Below are 14,399 nucleotides of genomic sequence, written 5' to 3' on the forward strand. Positions count from 1 at the left end.
TTTGGGGTTCAATTAAGCAAACGATTTGCATAGGAAATGCTACCTCTAAGTTTTAAGATGCAGAGCACTGAATTGTGAATTAGATTAACATAAAATAAGAATCATCTACCTGTGTGCAAAATAAATGCAATTTAACTTTATTTTAAAAAGTTAAAAAATGCAATTTAATTTTAAATAACAGAACTTTTGTTCAGTCTTTGGTGAGGGATTAATACAATCTTCTTCCCTGTTATGGATAATATTGTCATCTCATCTCATTTAGACTAAATGTGATCCTTCTAAGCTAGAGACCTCTTACCTACAGTTAAGAAGACCTCCTTTCAATATTGTTAAAGCTACTGAATTCATTCTTTATGCCCCTAATATTGGTCAAGAACATTATCCATTTTAAAGGATCTAACAAATAGGCCAAGGACAACATGCTCTAGTGAAAAACATTAAGTTTGTCAACATTAACTTTGTCATTTCATCCCATTTTGTCTTTTGGAACTTTGTTATCAGTACCCATTATACTGTTTTGATTTATGTCAGTGATGAGCAACCTTTTTTTTTTTTTTTGGTTAGGGAAAAAAATAAAGCATTTCAGGCCACATTATTTTCCTCTTCAAAATGAATATAGCTTTATGAAATTCCCATAAAAGAAGATGTATTTGTACAACTTTGCTGAATAAAAGAAAGCCAGCGAGGAGATGGGCACTGCTTTTTAACTACTAAAATGTTTATATCTGGATGTTTTAGCAATACAGACAGCTTTCTAATTTTTTAATCCAGAAATTAGATTGCAGGCTCATTGCCTAGCTGGTCAGGTTGTAGGCCTCTCTGGGGGCCCTGTGGGTTGCTCATTACTGGCTTTGCTTGTGACATGGATTAAAATAAGCTGATTTTTGTTGATTGATTGTTTTACTCATCATAACAAACTTTAAGAGAATATCTTCTAATTTCAAAATTATAATTCATCTACTGACATAAAGATAATACTTTTAGTACCACTGTAAGTTGGTTAAAAAAAAAAAAAATGGTTTAGAACATTTCCCTCCATCTTAACATAGAACATTGGCTGGAAACCAGAGCAGAACATGAACAAGAAAACTAAAGATGTGTTTAAATAACAAAATGCCATCGGTGTTTATTATGGTAGATTATAGAAAGAAGGTTTAATTTTTGTGTGTGCAATTAGGCACTGACTGAGGCATTTAGACACCATTGATTATAAAGTGCATTGAGTATAAATTTTGACCCCCCTCAAAGGAATAATTCAACAAAACCCAGGTTTCTTTCTTGGAATCAATCAGCCCAAAAACACGCATAGATGAACACTTATTAAATACTAGTAACAGTCTTTTATTACTTATACTTCTGCAATAGTAATAGCAACATATTATATCACATTTTATCCAAGGACTCCAAAGTCATTGTATCGAGCAATTGGTGTTGGAAGCTCAAGATTCCACATCATATTAAGTCTACTTAGTTACAGCACAGGAAATAGATTCCCAGCAATAGACCCAAAGTAATGGTTCAAAGAGACAAGCCTACATTTCTTGTGGTTTGTAATTTTCTGAATCTCCAAATTTGCCACTTGTATCCTATCATACCTACAACATTGACTCCAGGTAAAAATGAACAATTTTTCTTTTTTTTATAGTTCAACAGTCCATCTTTGAAAAGCACATGGTGGAATGTCACAAGTGGCTTTTCAATAATATACCTTTATACATCATTGATTCATAGAGGGGAACATTTTACACTGGAATGACATACATATATATGTAAAATACGATGGAGCCATATCTTTGAGCACACATACATTTAACATAAAAGCAAAAGTGCACCAATTCAATGAAGGTCAGACTTTCAGTAAAGGAACAAAGCTTTCTGTTTCTATTTTTAAGACAGAGGGTTTAACTCTGTCTTAGAGTTTAACTGAAAGACCCAAGTTGATGTAGTTTAAAACGAGTTTCTGTGGAATCCACTAACGTGCCAGGCCCCCTGGAGTGGGGCTACAGGTCAGTGTGAGAAGCCCACTACATGAGAGGAAGGGGTCCCTGAGTTGCTCTGCTCTTGACTCAGGGCACAAAGCACACCTCTTCTTGGTCAGGGACCCAGCATGGGCATTCTGGGCGTTTTCATTCTTCTAGGAATTTCCAACACTATTTGAAAAGCAATTTCTTTTTGGACAATATGATTAAGGTTTCTATCTTTCAGTCGAATATGAAACTAAGTTAGCTCTTCCTGTGTCCTTCTTTACTTCGGAGGAGATGCAATATACGTTCATTTTTGGTTAGTTCTGCCGGAAGTTCATTGGCCTGAAAGAAGATAAGATAGGCATGAGTGAATTCCCACAGTTGGTGTGGTTTCAGGGACTCCAAAGAGGGGCCCCTGACCCACACTTGCTCCTCCACTGATGAAAAACCCCACTGGACTCAGTCTTTTGTATCAAGGCATTAAAGGTTTTCTTTAAATATATTTAAATATAAATATCACCAGTTACTTTCTTATCTCATTGTTAGTTATTTTTCTTTTTAAAATTTTTTGGAGTATAGTTGATTTACAGTGTTGTGTTAGTTTCAGGGGTACAGCACAGTGATTCAGATACACACACACACACACACACAAACACATATACATATATTCTTTTTCATGTTCTTTTCCATTATGGTTTATTACAAGATATTGAATATGGTTCCCCATGCTCTACAGTAGGATCTTATTGTTTATTTATTTTATAGTTTATAGTAGTAAACTATATACTTATATCTGCTAATATCTGTAGTTTATACCTGCTAATCCCAAACTCCTAATTTATCCTTCCCACCGTTTCCCCTTTAGTAACCATAAGTTTGTTTTCTATGTCTGTGAGTCTGTTTCTGTTTTATTAGTAAGTTCATTTGTATCATATTTTAGATTTGACATGTAAGTGATGTCATATGATATTTGTCTTTTAGAGTTATTTTTCTATCTAGCCATATCCCTTACTAGGCTATAATCTCCAGGAGGCCAGGGTCCATATCTTATTAATCACTGTATCCTCATTTCCAGCACAATGCCTAGCTTATCGAGTATGTTGTCAATAAATAGATTTGATAACTTATTAGTTTATTATATAAGGCAGTCTGTCTGCTAGGGACTTGAGACTCATCTTTTGATGAGAAGGCAGAGTTAGGAAACATCCAGAGCATAAGACACATGGGGAAGAACAGCTTCAGTGGCCCGACACTCCACCTGATCCAGCCTCACTCTATGTCCTTTCCTTCCACAGTGCTGCTGAGACACATTCTGTAAGTGTTTACTTTGTGAGCGAGTCCCTATCTTAAGAAATAGACATTATAGGGCAATGGTTCCCGAACTTTTTAGTCTCAGGACTTTTGTACACTCTTAAAAATTATTGAGGACCCCAAAGAGCTTTTGTTTCTAACTAATTAAAAATGAAAACTGAAAAAAATTTAAGTATATTTATTAATTCATTAAAAATAATAAACCCGGGGCTTCCCTGGTGGCGCAGTGGTTGAGAATCCGCCTGCCAATGCAGGGGACATGGGTTCGAGCCCTGGTCTGGGAAGATCCCACGTGCCGCGGAGCAACTAAGCCCGTGTGCCACGACTACTGAGCCTGCGCATCTGGAGCCTGTGCTCCACAACAAGAGAGGCCGCGATAGTGTGAGGCCCGCGCACCGCAATGAAGAGTGGCCCCCCGCTTGCCGCAACTAGAGAAAGCCCTCGCACAGAAACGAAGACCCAACACAGCCAAAAATAAATAAATAAATTTAAAAAATAAAATAAAATAAACCCATTACAGGTTAACATAAATAACATATTTATGAAAAAGAACTAAATTTTCAAAAACAAAAAAGTTAGAAGTGTAGCACTGTTAACAGTTTTGCATATTTCTTTACTGTGTAGCTTAAAAGAAGACAATTGGATTCTTATATCTGCTTCTGTATCCAATCAATTATCTTAAATCTAAATTGCCATGTGGAATTTGAAACCACATCAATGAATTTTTCTACTCTGTTGCATTAAAATCCATAGGTCTATCTATCTGCAGGTGGATTTTTTACCTATGCATGTTTGTAACATCATGTACCGGCCATTTAGAAAACAGTAGCTCACGGAGTTATGCAGATCTTCCAAATGTTGACACATTTCATTATACAATCCTCAAAGCTCACATCATTCATTAATATTATCACTGATTCATCAGAAAAGCTACAGGTATCGGGAAGCTGTCAGGCTCATGTGATGGATACAAGTCCGTTCTTTCAAGTAAAAGTGGAGCTCCCCTCAGAAAGTGGCTGGCTCCCTTTGCAATTCAAACAATTGCTCAAGTGCTTTCCCTGAGACAACCATGTGCTTCGGCCTACAGCAGAAGTGCTTGGTGCAAACTTCGAATTTTGTTACAGAGTAAAAAGACATACAGCAAGGGTCAAGGTTTCATAAAATTAAAATTGTTTACTGCTTCATCAAAGACATTCTTAGGTAAAACTGGTATTTTTATAAAATAATCTACAACGTGTAAAATAACTTAGAGGTTTGTAAAATCGTTTGCCACTACAGTTTGTGACCCTGCTTTGATGTGTGTTAAGGTGCCAACAGTTTCATCCGCCATTGCCTTTGCACCATTACGGCAAATGTCAGCACAGTGAAAAAGGGCAAATAGTGTCTCTATATTATTAAGAATATTGTTTTGACCTATTAGAACCCTTGAAAGGGTTTTGAGGACACCCCAAGGGTCCACGGACCACACTTTGAGAACAGTTGTTACAGATGAATAAAAGGATGTTCTTGGGAATTCAGGGGAGGCAATTAAAGGGTAGAAAGGCAACCAAATCAGGGAGAGAACTTGGATGTAGTTTCTTTTTTCCCTGCAGTTAAACGTGGAACCCCGGCTGCTCTATCTGAAACCCTGATCTTAGGTGAAGCTCCTGCAATCCCTACCTTCTAGGCTGGCTCCTGCTCCCTGACCCCCACCTACTGGCTGGGACCTCACTTGCTGGGAATGATGAGTTTGCCACAGTGGCCTGCGGTGCAGCATGTCCCGCAGCTGCACCCCTGCCCACCCAAAGGACCCTTGATGCTGGTGCTGGACTGACTCTAACAAGAGGTGCTATTCGATGCTGCTTTAGACCAGAGACCCCTCTGTGGGGTTAATTCTAGTATTAGCTTAGTTCCTGCAGGAGCAGATGTTGTACAGGCCTAATGCCTGGGGCTGAGAATAATGCCCCTGGAGAACGGACCTGAGCGCCATCCAGTCTCAGAGTACCCTCAGGAAGAACTAACTGTTTTGCATCGGTTACTGGTCCTTGGTGACAGGCTGGCAGGTAGCCAGAGGATCCTCTACAGTCAGGAAGAGGAGTGGATCTAAGAAGCTGCACCTCTGTCTACAAGCTTGTTAAGTTACAGTGTGGTGACCATCTCCATGAATGTCCATATCCATTACCATTAAAATAAGCTTTATACTCTCAAACTGTGTTGTTTCAGTCAATCACATCACTGTTCTGTGTGTCAGCCATATAGTTTTAAAAACCTGGTCTCACTCCTCCTCTCCCAGGAGGGTCCCCACCGAATTCTCAAGTTGCCCAGGTTACGATGGCTAGCGCCCAGGCTAGCCCCTAAAGGCCATCTTATTCATTATGGATCAGGACCATAGGTCCATACTCACGACCCACAGCATCACACCACTCTCTGTCCCCACTGCTCCTGGGAGAAGATGTGTTCTGAGTCCTCAGTTGGGGGTATCAGGAACATGGGATCCCCACACCCATGGGGATAGCTACAGGGTGGGGAGAGGTACTGGGCCATTGGGTACCGTCTCCTCTGGCATCTGCCCCAGCGCAGAAGTCCTGGAGCCCCTAGAGCAGAAGGGTGCTTCTGTACTAGCTGAAAAGTGACTCTCTCCAGGAAGCCTTCGATAGCATTCTTCACTTCCTGCTGACAGCCCTTGTCACTGTGTGTTGCAATTGCTTGTTTAATTATCTTTATTCCCCAGTAAACTCTGAGCCCCATGAAGACAGACACTATGTGAATCTCTTTCACTATTATCTCCCCAGAGACAATGTTCACAGCACAGTGCATGGCATCTAGCAGGCACTCAATAAGTGTTTGTTGGATGAATGAATAAAGGTCAAGGATACCCCCTCAAGAGTCCTGAGTGGCTGCTGGAATCCCAACACCCTTGCTTCTGCAGCTGCCTCTGAAGAGCTTGGCTTCTACGGGCTGCCTGGCGTGCAGGCCGGCAGCTTCCTGGCAGCTACTCCCGGCTCTCCAAGGGCTTCTGCAGGATGAAACTCCAACACAGGCAGCTACACAGACACTCCAAAGACCAGCATTTTGGTCACTGGAAATTCCCCATAACCATTATTGCTGAGATTCCACGAGACACACAAGGAATTGCATCTTTCAGTTTCTATGTAAAGAAACTGCCTTAATTCAGTACCGGGTGGCTTAGCAACGAAGACTGATCTTTTTAGGACATCTGTGTCCAAGGTGCAAAGAGAAGAGAGCAATTGTGATTTCAGCGGGCTTATCACACAGCCAGACCAGCTAATGGAAGACAAACCCGTGTATCTCAGGAAGAAATAAACAGAAGTGTTGTCTTCAAGCAGTTCAATGGTAGGGACAGGGGAAGTAATAATTCCACGTGCTAAGTGGAATGAGAAAAAGCGGCTCTTGGCATGTTGTCTAATTGCACTTCTTAATGGTTTCTTTTAAAAATATCATGAAATGTTATCTGATTTTGGTTTTATTATTAATCAAATCTAACACAGTAATAGATGCTTATAAAAATTCAAACACTATATAAGTATAAAGTGAAAGTTGCTTTTCATACTCTCCCCTGTTTATAAGTCCCCACCATACTTCCTCCTTCAAAAGTCAGTAGTTTCAGTGTGCTTCCTCTAGACCTTTCCTAGGCTACTCTCCCACCCCCAGTCTCTACATGTGACTGCTTATGCAGATGTTGAGTAGGAGGAAATACAATGACAGTCATTTTTTACTGGGCATCCTCCCATCTCCAAGTTTGGCTTAATTGAAAACTAAGAAAAATTTTGAGCTATAAAAAAATATGGGTTGGTTTTGCTCAACTATACTTCAATTAAAAAAAATATGGGTTGGTTTTGGAACTGTGGGGCAAAGTCCTGTTAACAATATAAAAAGCAACATCTTCCCCATGAGGTCACCAAATAGAGCACAGGCAATTCTCAAGGTACCAGTATCCAACTCACGGAGGATGGTGATTAAACTACCGGAACGCTGACATTTTTAGGACACTTCTCTGATGAGAGAATACTTATAACCTTACTCCCCACAACTACTGCCCCCTACCCCCGCCCCACTGTTACCTGAAAATCATTGATAATATAGGGGTTTTAGTATACTCCTCTGGGTCCAAATGTACTGCTCACTCATAACCTATAATGACAACATTTTATGCCCTTACTATGCCCAAGGATGAGGATAGTGACTGGAGCCAGAGATGCTGTCTTGGCTTCAGCAGACGCTGCCTTATCTCTTTGCACAGGCGCCCGATGGAGGGAAAAGATGACTAAGACGGTACCTTGTTTCTCAGGGCTGGGTCTGCCCCTGCTTCCAGGAGCAGCGCGACTGCCTTAATATTTCCGCTGAGCACGGCCACGTGGAGTGCCGAGGTCCCGTTCTAGGAGAAAAGGACAGTGTGTGTCAGGAGAGAGCTCACAGGCATCAGCACACGGCTTGGCTTTCCTCACGGACCAGCCTGCCTGATGAGACTGTAATGCTAGAGCCTTGCTCATCCTTATCTTCCCTTTTCCAAGTCACATCGGCACCTAGTACAGTGTCCTCAGGGACACCGTGTACAGTCAGTATAAATATTGCCAATAACCTTTTGCAAGTGAAATAAGGCATCTGCCCAGCGTGTACATGACTTCATGCTCACTTGGTCTGTTGTAGAGGCATCAGAACTTGCTGTGGGAAAAACAACAATGCTACGTCAAACATTTTTTTTCCTTAAGGTCTTTGTGCTTTTGGTGAGCACACTTCTGCAAGGCTGGAGGAACAGCCTGCTCACCTACGGGCCGAGTTGTCAACCCAACTGTACACGCTCCACACGCGCAGGTGGGCAGGAGAGCGACTGGGAGCTACACGGCTTAAGAGTAAGAGTAGGTGCGTTGAGGACCACCTCCGACCCCAGCCTTGAGTTGAAGCATTTCTGGGTACTGAGCGGTCTAGTGGATAGGTTGCTGACATTTTATGGAATTTACTGCAAATAGTTATTGACATAAGGAAGCAGCTATGTGCAGCATGTAGCTGGATTCTGGAAGGGGAAAAGAGAATATAACAAACCCAATATAAGAACGATGGGCAGTCACAAGACATCTGTTCTAGAAGGTAAATATGTCTGTGAATAGTATCTAAATGCAAGCTTAGTTTTCAAATTAACTACTTCATATATATACGTAAAACACTTTCTGATCTTGTAGGCACGTTAAATTTCATACCCAGAGAAAAACTCCAGCAAAGTAGCCGTTTTCCCTGTTTGCTTTACCATGTTTGCCATGTGCGGCAATACAGTAATCTGGTAATATTTCACTTATCAAAATCTTAACCGACTTATCAGTGTTGCCAAAGTGCAGTGTGGCTAAGAATAAAAAACCAAGCCAATGGGCTTCCCTGGTGGCGCAGCGGTTGAGAATCTGCCTGCTAATGCAGGGGACACAGGTTCAAGCCCTGGTCTGGGAAGATCCCACATGCCACGGAGCAGCTGGGCCCGTGAGCCACAACTACTGAGCCTGCGCGTCTGGAGCCTGTGCCCCGTAACTGGAGGGGCCGCGATAGTGAAAGGCCCGCGCACCGCGATGAAGAGAGGTCCCCGCACAGTGATGAAGAGTGGCCTCCGCTTGTCGCAACTAGAGAAAGCCCTCGCACGAACCGAAGACCCAACACAGCCAAAAATAAATAAATAAATGAAAAACCAGGCCAAAAAAGAGCCGTCTGCAACACGACTAGATATTACGAAGTCCATTTCTGAAGCTAGTTTCTTTTATTCATAGAGAATTCATTTTCACAGACTTTATTCTTACTTTCCAAACAATTTTTACGAGTACAAAGTACAGCTTTTTTGACTCGCAAGCTCATGGAAGATTAGAATTAGCTCACTGGGGCAAGAGAGAAAGGCACACCAACAGCAGCTCCGTATCAGCTGACAGCAACAACGGAGCCTAAACACACAAAGATCAGACAGAAGGCATCCGAAGGGCAAGTAGACTTCAGATACATCAATAAATCCAAAAAAGTGCTAAACTACTGTCCCAAGTTTAGGACAGGTTTGGTATCCTCTATTTAACAAAACACTAGAGCATATACCAGGAGTCAGCAAACTACAGCCCGCAGCACAAATCTAGCTCCCCCCTCCCCCTGCCCCACTTGTTTTTCTACATCCTGATGAGCTCAGCATTTTAAAAATTTAAAAAAGAAGACTATTGTGTGACACGTAAAAATATAAAATTTTAGAAATACAACATCCATAAATAAATCTGATTGGATGCGGCCACAATTGGCTGTTGCCGTATTTTCTATGACTGCTTGCTTTCTGCAATGGCTGAGTGGAGCGGTTCCAACACAGACTGTATGGCCCACAAAGCCTAAAATATTTGCTACCTGGTCCTTTATTGAAAAAGACTGCCAATCTCTGGTAGATACTCTAGTTGAGAAATATTTTAATCCAAAATGATTACAACTTAAAAAAGGAGTTTTGGGGCTCTGTTTTCTGGAAGACGCAGCTCTCCAGAATGACACATTCTCTGACGTGTCCAGATGTTTGAGGCTTATTTCATTCCACCTAAGGTAACAATGTGGTTCTTTGCCCCAGATAATGAAGAGAAGGAATGTGAGTTCCTATCCCTCATGTTTTCTGGGACACAAATCACGTGTTTCATTTGTGGAGGATTTCACAAATCTTCCAATGATATATCAATATGGGTGATTTCCAATTTAGCAATTTCAGTACAATTGTTTAATTTTTTTTTCCCCCTAGAAAACTAGGTACCTACAGACTCCGGTTCACTCTTTTTATTACCTTCCCATTTCTACCAGTGCCCAGGAATCTCTAACATGGACAAGTTGTAGGCATGTTCTCTCAGGAATACAACTAACCATGCAAATGGTACCCAGATTCTACTGCAGTCCCCAGTGTGGACTTCTTAAATTTCTAACCTCTCTCTTTTACAGGGTGGTAAAATTTTCTCCGTAGGTCTTACCTTCAAAATACCGAGGGTGGGTGAGAATTTCAGCAACTCTTTTATAACATCATTATACCCTTTGTTGGCTGCTTTCAGTAATGCTGTTGTACCATCCTTTACAGAGAGAGAAAAAGAAAAGTTGATTATTAACATATGTGTGTGTTGGATAATAATAAAATGTTGGTTGAGAACTGGGAATGTGCTTGTCAGAAGGAGGCAAAATGTGTAAACTAAAGCACAGGCCTGCAATGTCTCTTAATCTAAAATCATTTTAGAGCATATTAAACAGTTAATTCTACATGAAAGGACACCAGACAAAATATGTGACTTATTACATTATCTTCGATCCCTGCCATCTGGGAATTCATGGTCTTCTAGTCCCTTAGAATATTGGGTACAGGAACAAGGGGAATTTCAGGAGGATATTTTTAGAACATAGATGGACTAAAGAGGCATTCTCTGCAGTTCATGACTTAGAAATTAATTGTTGAACTGTTTTTTTTTAAAGTTTTTTTCACTGTGCGGCTTGTGGGATCTTAGTTTCCTGCCAAGGATTGAACCTGCACCCTCGGCAGTAAAAGTGCGGAGTCCTAACCTCTGGACCGCCAGGGAATTCCCAGTTGAACTGTTTTTAATGATTTAAATAATTGTTGAACTGTATCTACTGTTTTAAAATTTTAAATTGCTTTTCTTTTTGCCTTCCCGTGTATACAGCCTTGCTCTAGTCTCTCCTGGGTACCTGCCTGCCTGTGGTAGTGGTGATGGGGGGAGAGTAGGAAGGGGATAGATTGAAATCTGTTAAAAAAGAATGCAAAGACAAGTTCAAAAATTAATATTAAGCTCTGTCATCCTTTTCTGGCCTGAGAAGAGATTTTTCCAATTCCCCCTTTCTCCTACTTTCACGCATCAATTTCTGTATTTGGAGGATTTTGCTCACAGAGTTCTCCTGTAGTAAAGGAAACACCCCAGGCTGCTCTAAAGGTTTAGCTGGAATCAGGAGGAAGATGAGAATAGAGGGTTTTTCCTTTCTGACTTCAGAGATTGTGGGAAAGAAAAAAGAGAGAGTGGGAGAGAGGACAGAGAAGTGGTCAGGAATGTGTCTTTTGGTTTTCCCCTTTGTGGGCTCAGACTTGGAGAGTGGACGGGGTCACACAGGCAAGGGTAATATTAAGGGCAAAAAGGCCAGATACTGTAAAAAAAAAAAAAAAAAAAAAAAAAATGAAGTCACCCCAACAGAGGCGAAGTGGAGGCCGATGGGGGATGTGGTGTGGGGGTCTGCAGCTCGGGGAGCCGGGGCACTGAGGACCCCAAACCACAGACCCCTCGAGCCAGCTGCACTGTGGCCTGGAGGCCAACAGGAGGCGCAGCGCCAGGCAGACCAGCAGCCGCTGGGGGACACATCCCCAAGGGCAGCCGAGGCCTGAGACTCCTACCTGGTCCTCCCGGGTCATCCAGAGGTCAGCCCAGGGGGAGGAGGATCTCAGGGAATTCAACATTTTCCCCTTAGAGGGACTGAGCAGCAGTTGCTAGGTTTCAACGGATTCAGACCTTTCCCTTGTTTTCCTGCTGAAGAGCAGGAGGAGGTTGGGAGACAACCCCGGTGAGGAAGAGACAGAATAAAGCTGCGTCTCCTCCGCACGTTTCGGCTGAGTTAAACTCGGAGGTGAAGGCTTCAGTGGAAGGCGTCCCCATCCGAGCCCGCGCGCGCGGCGGTCCTCGCACTCACGTGGCGGGCGGCGTCGCGGTCGGCTCCGCGCAGCAGCATGACCCGTACCACCTCGCTGTGGCCCATCTGCGACGCGATCCACAGCGGCGCCGTGCCGTCCTGCGGGGAGAGGACACAGCATCCACGGACCGGCGGGTTACGCCCCCGGGAGGGCTCCCAACGGCCCACGACGAGGGTGATTCTAACCCACGTAAGTACGCTGGCATTTGGCAGTGCCCGGACTACTTGGGTTCAGATCTTGGCTTATAAAAGCCATTGCACGGCAGGACCTTTCACGGCCGAGAGTGCCGCGGGGCTCCAGGGGACACGCGTGGGAAGCGGCTGTGTTGCAGGTATACCAAGCAGAACCAAATTCGACAAACCCGGGGAGAGGCCAGCCTGTCCTGATTTTTGCCCAGACTCTGGCTGTTTGCTTTACGGGTGGGTTCTCACAACACACCCTGCTTCGTGGGCCCCCTCATTCCTACAGGAGAGGGGGCGACTTCCTCTGAGGCCGGTCTGAGGGTCAGAAAGCTAAAGACATTGCTCCCACTCTGCTCTTGCGTCCAGAATCCCCCCAAGCCATGTCATTCTCAGGCACCATAATTTTATGCAGGATGTGATACTGTGTCTTCTGGGGGCTGCTGCACAGTGCCCAGCTACAGCAGATTGATAGTTTTGGTAAAACTTGCTGTGTATTATGTGCCCAGTGACCCTTTTTCTGTGAACACTGGGCCATGAAGCTGAGGTATGTTGCTCCAGAGAAGAAGAGGTGAAACATCCAAGGGACAGAGAAGGAGTTGACAGGAAGGAGGGTGGTTCCTGCTGGACAGAAAGGAAACTAGAAAACTCTTCTAGTGCAGAAGGGAGGCACTAGAGAGCGATGGGGGAGGCAGGGTCATGAGTGTCTATGTTTTCCTCCTGCTCTGGGTTGAATCTGGGTTGGGTAAGCTAGGGTGCTAGAAACACCCAGATAAATTAGAGTGAATTCCAGATACGAAAAAAGGATTTTCTCCTGTACTTGGAATGAAACGCAGGAACACTGCAAGCCCCCTAAGGAGCTCTGCGCTTGGCTGGTACCTCACAGGTAGAAGAGAAACGGCCGTGGGAGCCGGCTGGACCCATGTTGGACACGCCCCCAATACCCCAGGCCCACATCCCCCCAAGAGTCCCTGCCTGCCTGCCTGCGGGAAATCAGAAGTGCTGGCTAAACAGCGGCCTGGAGTAAGCCGGGGTTGGGGAGATAAGGCCACGGGACGTCAGGGACATAGATGACGGCAGGGCCTGCATATGGTGGACCAGCTGCACCTTCGGGGACCAATGCAGGATGCTCAGGGACCAGGGAGGCTGACAAGCCAGCACAAGGAGCAGACACGAGCATCCCCACCCCAACTCCAATGCCAGGGTGATAGTCTGACCTCTGAGAACTTGGGTCACCTGGAGAGAAGGTCAGGAAGAGGGAGAACCCAGAACTGACTAACCTTAACCTCAAACGCAATTAAGGCAATGGGACCCAAAGAGACTGCCTTAGTCAGATAAGACTGAATTATTCATCAGTGGGACTGCGGGCTGAAGAGCAAGATGATTCAGGTACAGAAGCTAAAGTTTCACTTTCTGCTGGAGGATATCATTTCAGCTCCAGTGTACCACCTGCAGCAGGCACAGGGTCACTGCCCACTGCTGTCCTGGCAACGGGACAGAGGACCAAGACTTTTGGGTGGGGTGATGGCAAATCAGGAGCCTAGAATGATCTGGGGGAAATCCAGCTGGCTACAGCCCAAGGGCTGTGGGCAGGGCCCCGGGAGACCAGACAGAGAGTCTGGGCTCCACAGAGGATTTTCCTGGGCTCAGGTGCGGATGCACTTTCCCCTCCTGCCCGCTCTGGGTTCATCTGTTCTTTGTCATCGCCGCCAGAGGGCAGGCGAGGAAAGGCAGCCAGCAGGCTGTTCCCTGTGCTTTCCAAGGGTTTGGTTGTTTTTAGTTAAATTCTATTAATTGACACTAACATGTGGGAAAGTGCTGAGAGGTGCTATTTAGCAACAACTATTAATATCATAACAGTAATGTTTCGATATTTTATCAAATGTTATCACCTTAATTGCAATAGTCACAGTAGGTGGAAAAAGAAGTCACCACTTCCTGGTTGTGAGAACTTAGGGAAATCCCTCTGCCTCATTGTCCCTTTCTGCGAAAACATTAGCCTCACAGAGATATTTGAGAAGGAGAAAACATACAGAAATGTGCTAAGCACGAGGAGTGGCCAACAGATGCTTAGAAAATGGATCTGAATATTATTTATCATGAAAAACAGTGAGTAATTTAATTTGTACTTTTGTCTACAAAGCATTCCATGTGCTTTATTTAATTTGATTCTCCCAGTTACCCTGTGAGATAACTGATAGAGCAGGTAGGAACGATTGGGAAAATGAGATTTGGGGGAAGCCTGTGTATTTCCTTGCTGGTGCTTACTTCTCCAAAGCTGAG

General features: G+C 43.8%; 1 protein-coding gene across 8 annotated transcripts in view; it reads right to left on the bottom strand.

The window, feature by feature from the left end:
• Positions 1–1,077: 1,077 nt before the first annotated feature.
• The window catches only part of ANKRD29 (ankyrin repeat domain 29), a 41,804-nt gene continuing 28,482 nt past the window's right edge, over positions 1,078–14,399 (bottom strand). For 7 of the 8 annotated variants that reach the window (XM_059894857.1, XM_059894853.1, XM_059894855.1 and 4 more), the window contains 4 exons: positions 11,937–12,035; positions 10,229–10,324; positions 7,552–7,650; positions 1,078–2,306 (listed from right to left, as the gene is read on the bottom strand). In XM_059894857.1, the coding sequence (XP_059750840.1) occupies positions 2,223–2,306; positions 7,552–7,650; positions 10,229–10,324; positions 11,937–12,035 (378 nt within the window). In that variant the 3' untranslated portion in view covers positions 1,078–2,222. The remainder of the gene's footprint in view (positions 2,307–7,551; positions 7,651–10,228; positions 10,325–11,936; positions 12,036–14,399) is intronic. The other variant, XM_059894854.1, reaches the window with a different exon arrangement.

This window comes from Balaenoptera ricei, chromosome 14 (assembly GCF_028023285.1).
Source record: "Balaenoptera ricei isolate mBalRic1 chromosome 14, mBalRic1.hap2, whole genome shotgun sequence".
NCBI classification, from domain to species: Eukaryota; Metazoa; Chordata; class Mammalia; order Artiodactyla; family Balaenopteridae; genus Balaenoptera; species Balaenoptera ricei.